General features: G+C 40.0%; 2 protein-coding genes across 4 annotated transcripts; one reads left to right on the top strand and one right to left on the bottom strand.

Moving 5' to 3' along the window:
- Positions 1–412: 412 nt before the first annotated feature.
- On the top strand, positions 413–7,068 carry spata2l (spermatogenesis associated 2-like). 3 transcript variants are annotated; one of them, XM_040133172.1, is made up of 4 exons: positions 413–535; positions 2,423–2,786; positions 3,164–3,457; positions 4,339–7,068. In XM_040133172.1, the coding sequence occupies exons 2-4, from the start codon at positions 2,436–2,438 to the stop codon at positions 5,359–5,361; spliced, it is 1,668 nt and encodes a 555-aa protein (XP_039989106.1). In that variant the 5' UTR covers positions 413–535; positions 2,423–2,435; the 3' UTR covers positions 5,362–7,068. The 3 variants fall into 3 exon arrangements, with proteins under 3 accessions (XP_039989106.1, XP_039989108.1, XP_039989107.1); XM_040133174.1 differs by lacking the exon at positions 413–535 and adding an exon at positions 540–614; XM_040133173.1 differs by lacking the exon at positions 413–535 and adding an exon at positions 873–983.
- Positions 7,069–7,074: 6 nt separating this feature from the next.
- Positions 7,075–10,616, bottom strand: pdf (peptide deformylase, mitochondrial). The gene is made up of 3 exons (XM_040133175.1): positions 10,475–10,616; positions 8,317–8,989; positions 7,075–7,964 (listed from the first exon to the last, which is right to left on the bottom strand). The coding sequence occupies exons 2-3, from the start codon at positions 8,936–8,938 to the stop codon at positions 7,807–7,809; spliced, it is 780 nt and encodes a 259-aa protein (XP_039989109.1). The 5' UTR covers positions 8,939–8,989; positions 10,475–10,616; the 3' UTR covers positions 7,075–7,806.
- Between the last annotated feature and the right edge of the window lie 87 nt (positions 10,617–10,703).

Genomic DNA, 10,703 nt, shown 5'->3' on the forward strand with positions numbered 1-10,703 from the left:
TGTGTGTGTGTGTGTGTGTGAGAGAGAGAGAGAGTTTACTCGCTGACTGAACCTGACGAAAATGTGAAGAGAATGGGTTCATGTAGAGGTGAAGCTGTGGAAGTTGAGGGCTCATAAAATTAAATACTGTCATCTAGTGGATGAAACGCTTTCGACTCCAGACCATGGATGTGATAAGAGTGCTTAAATTCTCATAATAAATTCATATACATTTAACAGATGAATTGGTATTTTTTATCAAGTCATTCCGTAACACCATTTGTAGTTTCTGTTTATTTTTGTTTATTTAGTGTCCAATTTAGTTTCCATCCAGAATTTTGAAGTCAAACTGGAGAATCCCTCATACCCACCTCCTCGGGCTGCGCTGATACTCCTACCATTCGCACCCGTCTGAAGCTGGGAAAAACCGTGCCACGTGACAATGTTTACTTTATTCTGGAAAATCAAGCGGCTATCGGCTAAACGGCGACGATTGTGTGGCCGGAAATGTTTTACATCATTCAAAGATAAACGTCTGACCAAGTGTCACGCACAGGTGAGTTTGTGTGTCTCTACTGTATCAACCAAAGCTTGTGCTTTGATCAAAGTACGGCTGTCCCAATTGTAGCTGCGAGGTAACGTTACCTTAGCTTTGACACAGTTATTTTCTCTTGGCTTGAGTTATCGTCCAGAGCCGTAGTAATTTAATGTTACAATGCGTATCTGCAAAAAAATGTACGATCTAAAACCCGAACCATAACGTTTTTTAAATCTACAAGAATTGGCCCTTAATTCGGCGAATGTCCAAGACAACATAAAACTGTCATTCGTTTGAAATTTCTAATTTTCTGAGGAAATTCGATGTTACTTCCTGTGTCTTTTCCCACAGATTACACACGGTGGCCTGACCCATTTCTAAAAGTTTACCTTTCGTTGGTTGGTGGATTGTATGTAACCTTCCTCTACCGAATTGAGCTTTCACATTTTGGATAACCTTTCGAATGGTATATTATGACAAATTCATTAAAAAAAAAAAAAAAAAAGCAAGAGTTTCAAATTTATACTTAAAATACTTTAAACCGGGACGCAACAGTAACAGTTAACCTAGCAAAACTAGCTAGTCAGTGTGGAGTTACCTTAAGCTAATGCTAACGTCAAAGTGAGTTGCAGACAACTATTGTTTTCTGACTGATGTTGTCATACATTAAAGGCCATTTCATAACCGATAGCTGACCAAACATATGTCAACGCTTTTACTCACTACGAAAGTACCTTTAAATTCTTTTTTTTTCTTTTACTTGGGCCAAGATTTTATGTTTCTCTTTCGGTTAGGGGCACAAGTGTATTTGAGCTCGATACAATATATAGCTAACATAGTATAATAAGTCAAGCAGCTAAGGGTTGTAATACTTAGTATTTCTAGTGGCATAGTTCCCTCAACTTATATTGCACGACACAATATCACTGTAATGTACTGAAAGCCATGTAAAATTCCAGATTCTATTTTTGTCGTCGATTTTTATTGAAGCTCTGTTTGTGTTCACAAAGACGGTAACGTTACACTCAACAATAAAACAGAGAACATGGTGAACCCACTAATACTTGCGTAGTTAACATAGTGTGTACAAACTGACAATACACAGAAACTCCAAGGATAAGTACGTAAATAAATGGATTTACAAGACAAAGAAAAAAGATAAAGAGTGAGAGTTATAATTTGTAACTGGAATGGAGCAAATTTACTTAAAATTCTCTAGTTTGTACTTCAGAGTGTGCTTGATTCTTTCAAGGTAGATGGCCCCTGGGAAGTAATTTAATCACTGCTGTAATGAAAGTGGTTCTGGTGTTTTCTATTGTTGTAGTAAAATTTTCTTTGCTGCCATAAAGCCATGAGAATTTTACCGTCTGTGTTGCACCACCGATCTGGTCAGTGACTCTGATGTGCCAAAAATAATCGTCATGGGGTCTGGTTATATGCATTCTGCATTCTGTCTGAAAATTTCTTCCCAGTAGTAAACCAGCTTAAGACAGGAAATAAAGCTATGTATTCAAGTGCATTCCGCAGTATCACATAGGACTGACACCTGAGGAAGGTAGCTGTGGCGTTTAGTTTTGGAGTATCAAAGCCTTTGCGACACCTTAATTTGGATTAAGCACGGTTTAGCATTTGTGGAACATGTGTGTATGTAGTACATTCATAAAATTGGTGTTGAATTTAAAAATATTAACATACAAGTCTTACTAAAATCTCATCCTCCCCTTTAAGAAAATGTGGATTTTCTTAACATGGAAAACTGGTTTGCATTACAAAAACTGTAAAATAATGGATCAGACAAGTGCTGGCTAAATATTAATTCTGTATGTACAGTTCAGTCATTACCACATGAGAACAAGTGTCATAGTTTCATCCCTCATTTCAGTACCCTGTTTGTCTCCCTCACAGCTGAATAATAGAGATGAGCAACTCCAGCCAGAGAGCCAGAGATCTGCTGACTGCCTATAATCACAGTTTGGACCAGCAAATTGTGGGACGAGGCTCCAACCTTGCATGTAGAGATGAGGAGCTATGGAAGCAGGTGGAGAGGCAGCTGAGGGAAGGAGATGCTCAGGTGACACATTGCCTGGGTTTGGATCCACTGAAGGTGATGGAGGAGTCGCTCAAGGCAACATCAACAACACCAGCCAGTGGTGGGCAAGTAAAAGCCAGAGGAGGGCTGCAAGGCCTGGCTAAAGCTTTTGAGGTCCTGGAGCAAGCGGCCCTGAACCTGTATCTCGGTCCCTGGAGGGATGAGTACAAAGTAGTCAAGGTTGGCTGGGAAAAAAAAAAAAAAGGGGCTAAAATGATTGAATCTGTTATTAAATTTCTGGTTTTGGGGGGGGGGGGTCCAGGGGTCAAAGTGGCTATTTAGAATAAAATGTTGGTTTAAGAACTCTTTATTTTTTGCCATGGCAGTCTGGGAAAAAAATCAGTTCTGGAGTCCTAATAGGATGTGTGTTTTTATATAACCATGCGACATTTATGTTGCATTGCCATTTTGGCTAGGTCTCTCTTGTAAAAGAGATAATGTGTCTCAAGAGACTTCCTGGTTAAATAAAGGTTAAATGAAAAAAAGGTATTGGTGTTGGTATTGGTGATATATTTACCAAATTTTGCTTTGTCTTTTTCTTCACTTTTGTGTCCCAGATGTACTCTGGTACATTCACCCACTATATCAAACCAGTGCTGTCGATGCCACAGATTGAAAAACTGTTTGGCCTGTTAGGATACCAGCCCAGCTCATCTCGGCACGAGCAACTTTTTCTCCAAGCACTCAGAATCAGTCCTGCTTCTCTGGAAGATCTCCTCCGTATGTCTTGTGCCTTTTACCTGGCCCGTTGTGAGTGTCGCCTCCTTGAAATGGCTCTTGGGAAGCACGTTGGTGACGCCCAGTGGGAGCTGAGTGTGGTGAGAGAGAGGCAGAGAGGAAACAGTCTACAGGTATGTTTTCCTTGTGTTTGGCAAATTAATCAATCAATCATGGGAGAGGTCTGTATGTTGAAATACTGAGTCTATCAGCTCTTATGTGGAGATGGGATGCTTTCCTCTTTTGCAGCCCCACTTAGTAATTAACCTATTCCACCCCACTCATTACAAACTCATGCTGTGCTGCCAGACATTGTTGAAACCCACAGACCTTTTTTATTTTTAGGGGAGATCCCAAAGTTTCCAAAGATACCGAGTAGGTCAGGCTGAATTTTAGGGAAATGTGCATAAAATAAAAGTGTAGACATGCAAAATATTTTTTCTGTGTTAATGGGGCTACGACAGAAAACATGGATTCTTGGGCTTGAATATTTAACTCCCTGTGAACATCAAGTAGTTTAAATGAAGAGCTTTAACAAGCTGCAACAGATTATCTTTTATTTAATAGGCTGTAGGAATGTGCTGACTATTACAAATTTCCCGCTACAGTTTGGCACCAGATACAATTCTGTCCAGATCTGTGAGTGTCATTTACTGAGTAGCTAATATTCTATTTCTTATATCCTTTTAAACTATAAATCCAGTTTAAATGAGGTTTTAGGCTGCACCTTCAAATGATATAATTTTGTGCTTAGATGCCTCTGAACTGATACATTCCCACTAAGGATTACTTGAAATAAGTGACATTTATTGTCAGCTTTCAATACTTGACAGTTTAGATCCTAACTCATATAGACACATTTCAGTCAGTACCAAAAAAAAGATTGCAGTTCAATATGGAGCCCTACACCACCTTAAATGATAATGGCTGAACACAGAATTAACAAGATCTAATCTTTGTGAACAGTTAAAGACATTTAAACTATTGAGGATTTATTTTGCATGCATGTCAACAGGTCACCTTGGACAACACCAAAAAGACACTGAAAGTCAACCAGCCACTGATGGAGCCATTTGATGGAGAATTGGACGTGGATCTGTACACAGATGAGCATGTTAATGAGGGGGGGGCAGTTGTCAATGATGATGGAAGTCCTCGCTCTTTAACCTGGCTTACAAAACAGAGTGCATCCCCCCTTGCTGTCAAAACAGAGAGCAACGGAATGACATCCTTGTCCCCCTCATCTACCTCCCTTCCCACCACCTCCTGCATCTATGCACCCTGCCAGCTGGCCAAGATGTCACCTCCGGAGTCAGACAGTGCCCGAAGCTCCTCAGCCAGCAAGAGGCAAGGCAGACATCCCTGTGAGGAATCGAAGTTTGACAAAGCAGACGTACAATCACATTCAGACAGTCTGCAGTTAGAAGCAATGGGGCTTTGCAAGAGTGAGGCTGAAGCCAACCACTTTTGTAGCTGTCTCCAATCTCCTCATCTTTATCTTAATCGCTGTATTGAATGCAAAACTTGGCACAATATCACCTGTGCTATGCTTAAGCATTGTTTTATGGAAGACCACAGTGTCGTAACCTCTTACATTACGGCTGAAGAAATGAACGAATCAGGAGCAGTGTCACCACAGAGTGAAAGTCTTAGAGTGAGTGACATGAGTGCATCACAAACTCTCACCAGCAGCAGTGCAGCAATGTCCTCCTTAGTCCTGTGTGATGACCCTAAATTCCTAATTCAGTCCCTTCATCCAATCACCTTTCATGACTGCTGCAACCTCGCCCAGCTGGACCCTCAGGTCCTGTGTCGTAGCTGCGGTGTGTTCCACTCTTGTTCCTGCAGAGATATAGACTACTGCCAAATTCACCACACGATCAAACAACTGGGAGTGTGCGCCTGTGGGAAGGCATGTTCCAGAAAGCCTCTGGTTCTGTGCAGATATTGCGGAAATGAGTATTGTAGGGATTGTTGGTACAGAAGTCCTGTTGTATGCACCTGTGGTCAAACTTTTGACCAGTCATCCTCTGTGTGATTTGTATTTGAAAAGTATTTCACTAATGAGGCACAACTAAAACAAAGTGCCTAAAATCTGCACACTTTTAAATCAATTACAATCAAATCCAAATGTTGCCTTGACACAGTGCTAAAATCCAGTATTAAGCGTCCTCCAAATTTTCAATTTGGGACTTCTGAGACTCATTACTCTGTCATCTAGTTATTCTGTAAGTGGCCATATTTACCATCATCACCATTTAAAAAATATTGTGTATTGCTGAGACAAAGTTGTGATTACAGTTCTGCTCTTGGATCACTCACAGTAAATGTAACTTGGTGCAAAGCACAAGGAAGTATGTTTTCATCTGTATTTGTTGCCTTCAAATAGACTGGAGTAAATTGGGTCAATATGCTACTTTTCTATTTTAAATGTGTTTTATAATACAGATGGGTGAAAAATTAAAAATCTGCAGAATAATTGGTGAAACAGGATGACTTGCCTCCATCCATAGGGCACAAGGGGTCACTGAATGGTTTGATTAGTATGAAAATTATGTGAATCATATTTAGGCCTTCGCAGTCATCAGATCCCAACCCAGTTGAACACCTATGGGAGATTTTGGACTGACGTGTTAGATGGCGCTCTCCCCCTTCATCATCAAAATACCAAATGAGGGAATTTCTTTTGGAAGAATGGTGTTCACCCCTTCAGTAGAGTTCCAGAGTTTTGTGGATTAATGCCAAGGTGTAGTGAAGCTGTTTTGGTAGCTTGTGGTTGCCCAACACCTTGCTAAGATGCTTTATGTTGGTATTTTCTTTAATTTGTCACCCGTCTGTACATGAACAAATTACATTGTGTCAGTAGAGTTATAAGTATATACCAGAATAACTTTGAAATACTACCTGGAAAATCAGTTATCACATAATATTTTATTCAGTCATAACTAACAGTAAACAAGCCCTTTCTGAGAACATTTTAAGGCCTGTATTTTTTTTGGGTGAGTCTGTGGTTATATCTTCCTTTTTGTATATATTTGCTGCAGAAACAAACACAGGCTGCAACTATTATTGTCAATATCAGTTATTTTGCGGATTATTTTTTTGATTAATCGATTGTTTGGTTGATAAAATGTCACAAAACTGAAAAAAAAAAAAATGTCCATAACAATTTCCTAGAGGCTAAGTTGACATATGTAGGCATTTTTGCTTAAAAATGACTTAAATGATTAATCAATGGACAAAACTTTTGCAGATTATTGTTCTGTTGATTGATTAATAGAGTAATTGTTTCAGCCCTAAAACAACATACTTTTGGACAAGGTTTCAGTTGATATAGCAATAAAAAAGTGCTTTAAAGCACAAGGTATGGGGCGTGCCAATGTAATGATGTACTGTATGTATATGATGATCTATGTATCAAAAGTTTACCTTTTCAGAAAAATGGCCTTTTTAAGCTTGGCGACAGAACAGTTTTCTGATCATTTCATAGGTTTAAATTATTTTACGAGCATATCAAGTAAAATTTTCTTAGGCTGTTACCCTTCTAATCCATAAATTTGAAAATCACCAAATTTGGAGGTGCATGCATTTCATTGGATGGATTAAATCAATTAAAAATCTCATCAGTTATTTGGCCCAAGACCAAAGTGTCCACTAAATTTTATTTAGTATTAAGTCATTAAGTTTTTTGGAAACATACTGCTGACAAAACTCAAAAAAAAAAAAAAAAAAAAAAAAAAAAAAAGTCACATTCAGCTGTTAGAACCACTGTTTTCCAAGTCATGCCCACTCATGTCCTGAGTTCCTTGTCCAAATGTGATTACGTTCATATAGACTCATGCACTTTTCCATTCTCTTTTTACCAAATAGTGTTTGGTACAAAGACCTTTACTGATAACTTGGAAATTTTGAATCATGTTTACATCAGTGTATTTACAAGGGTTGACCAAATTAAAGTCATTAAGAAAAATGGGCAATATTCTTTGCTCTACAAATACTTTTCCCTAATTTGTTAAGTAGTACCATAGTGGTATTTATCTATTGTGGTGGTGGCAGGCATGATTCACTCATTTCATCAGCCTATTTATTTATTTATCAAGCATGTTTCTGAGGTCCACAGAACTTTGCTTTTTTTTTTTTTGGCTTACACTTTAAAGTGATATAATTGCTTTGCGGTTCCAAAGAAATCCAGTGCAGCGATGGATTTTCATTTGAGGCAGTTTTTGATTATCTTGATACTCAGCTCTTAGTCTAACCAGAACCAGAAACCAAAATGTATAATTTTCTGCAAGCCAGAAGATTCTTCAGAGGAAAGCTTAAGCAGACACTGATTGCTCAAAAAAAGCAAATGTACAAGCTTTTATCGACACAATGTAGACTGATCAAAGATGACGGAGTGGAGCAAAACTTAAATCATTGCATATCATCAGTTTTACAGATCCTTATGTAAATGTTTGTGTTCTGGCCTGACAATTTGTCTTTTCTATTCATTGTGTATCTGCCAGTTGATGTTGATGAAGGTCTTGCTTTCCATGCGGTCAATGTAGAGGACCCCATCCAGGTGGTCCATCTCGTGTTGGAGGATACGAGCTGGCCAGCCACTGGCCTGCCACGTGACAGCTTCACACTTCTCATTCAGACCTGCAGGATGTGCATGCAGAGGGACAAGAAAAATATGCAGAAATGTACTGGCAATTAACCTTTAACGTGTCTACTAATAAGACTCAGAGAAGGTAATATCACATCAGAAACTTGGTGCAGTATCTGCACCGTCATTAACATTTTTCATACTCTTAAATGAAATGCAGAGGTACCCCATTTTGAAACTTTTTCTTGTTTTGGGTGAAACACAAAGCTAAATTATAAGCAGTGTTTTGTTTTTTTTAATAGCCTGAACAGTCTAAAAATCAGCAGATGAGATTTGACACAAATGGCACAAAATGTAAAAGGCAATGTTGTATAGGAAACAGCATTAAGTTACAAACATGCGTACCAGACACCTCCACAGACAGGTATCGAGGAACAGTGGCAGAGAAGCCTGAAATGCTCTCACAGGCTTCCTGAAAGAGCACAGTCCGTCCATCCAGCACCCTCAGCTGGGGGTTGACAAAGATCCTCAGGGGCTGGACAGAGAGACCACGGACATCCCTCGATGCGGTCGAACTCTCTTCCAACATCTTCTCAGGATATTCCAGGGCCAAGATGCGGATTGGCACCCCAACCTGAGGTGCACTCAGTCCCACACAATCAAGTTTCCGCATTACTTTCACCATGGTGTTGATGACCTTCTGGATCTCAGAGCCTGTTATAGCTGCAGGGTCAACAGCAGCTGCATGTGAGCGCAGCACTGGGTCCCCTACTTGGCACACATGACTATACGGAGGACCGGAAGGGGATATAATCTTGCGTTTTATGTATTGAAGATAGGAGCGCACCTTGACATTGCTGCAGTAAGAGCGTCTGCAGGGTATAGGTGAGTAGGGTGAGATATGTGAAAGACAGGTGGAAGTCACTGTTGTTGAACTCCAGGCTCCAGCTCTGCAGTTGGGGGCTTTGGATGTGCAAAGCCTGAGCCCCATACTGGAGAGCTGGAGCAGAGATGATTTTGTGTTCATGGTGGAGCTGCAGCTGGGATGATGGATCACATCAGGGGGTGATGCACAGTGCTGTAGGGACATCATACAAAATATGGACAATTAGTTACTTTAGGCTCCTCACAGTGTGTCATGAAGACCGAATGCCGAATTTTAAGACTTTATGAGATTACTGCTTTGATGACAATGACGCATTTAGGTTCAGGCCCTGTCTTGCCCTAAACGCCCGATACACTATATGTAAAAATGCATCTGGACAAACATAACACCTATATGTGAGTGTTGTACATGGCATTCCAAAACCATGGGCATCAATTTGCTACTATAGCAGCCTCCACCCTTCTGTTTCAGGCTTTCCATCAGAATTTGGAACTTGGCTGCACAGATTTTCTCCAATTCAGCCACAAGAGCATTTGTGAGGTCCAACACTGATGTTGGGTGATACGGCCTGACTCACAGTTGGCATTCCAGTTCATCCAAGAGGTGTTTGATTAGGTTGAGGTCAGGGCTCTGTGCAGGTCAAGTTCTTCCACAGAAAACTGGGAAAACCACTTCCTTATGGACCTGACTTTGTGTACAGGGGCACAGTCAATTTACATCAGGGGAGGGTCCTTTCCAAACTGTTGACAAGTTGGAGGCTGTAAACACACAGTTATTGTATGCCGTAGCATAAAATGTTCTTCGCTTAGGGCTTAAGGGTCTGGCCCAAACCTTGGACATGGGTATCAACATGCTTTTGGCCATCAAGTATACCCCCATTAAGGTGTATTTTTTTTTTAATGGAAGAAGTTTGAATTTCTTAATAAAATATGTGCTTTTTTATACATTACCATGATTACTGCTGAATTTAAAGCCATTGTCTGTGTAATGTAATTGTAGCATCCTTCAAATGATTCTAATGGCAAAAGCTTTTGCGCAATTGCTGAAACATTTCAAATGGAGACGCCATAACAGCATTCTAGTAACTTTTAGCAGATATATACGTTTGTCGAATAACACAAACATTTAACAATCCTGTGGTTAGTTTGGCGTAACGCTTCCTCCGTTCAGCAGAAAAAATCTTAGCTGTATGTCAAACACTGCAGATGGGGTAGCCTGGTGCTACGAAATATGCGCGCCATTCAAAGGTCACTACCCATAGTCCCATAGCTCTGTCATTGGCATGGGAATGTAGTGGCTTTAAAAAACACTAGAAATTCTACCAATTAAGCGTAGTATGCTCATACTTAAACTGTTCACCCCCAGCTCTATGTTAGCTCATATTTGAAAATGGACGCCGTTTTACCGACACCCATTCAAGGACAGGTGCTGGAGAGTGGGGCGCCTATCTCTGTTTAGATGGTGTTAACATGCCATTTTAAATATAAATTTCCTGACGTAAATTGGTCCCAAATGGTTGACTCTATGTCACCATTGGCCTCCTAACTTTGGAAAGACATGTCAATATCGAAACTAGCATTGGTGCGTTTCATCACAGTACAGTCATTTAGTTTAAGGCTAAAAAAAACTCGTTTAAGTGTGCAGTATCTCATTAAACGCATTGCATATCCCCTTCACCTTAATCAACTCTTACGCTTCCATGGTAACTGGGACAGATCACCACAAGTCCAGAACAGAAAGTCAAAACGAGTGGAGTAATCACAGCTCTGTAAAACGAGTTCCAGGTCAACGACGTCGCACTGCACAATACACTTCACAATAAAAGTCTACATGCGTTAGCCGAATGGTTATCGCGTAGTACTGTTCTTTAAACAAACTTTTATTTTGATGAGGACCTGTGAGTTTA

The sequence above is a fragment of the Xiphias gladius genome, chromosome 8 (assembly GCF_016859285.1).
Source record: "Xiphias gladius isolate SHS-SW01 ecotype Sanya breed wild chromosome 8, ASM1685928v1, whole genome shotgun sequence".
Classification (NCBI taxonomy): domain Eukaryota; kingdom Metazoa; phylum Chordata; class Actinopteri; order Istiophoriformes; family Xiphiidae; genus Xiphias; species Xiphias gladius.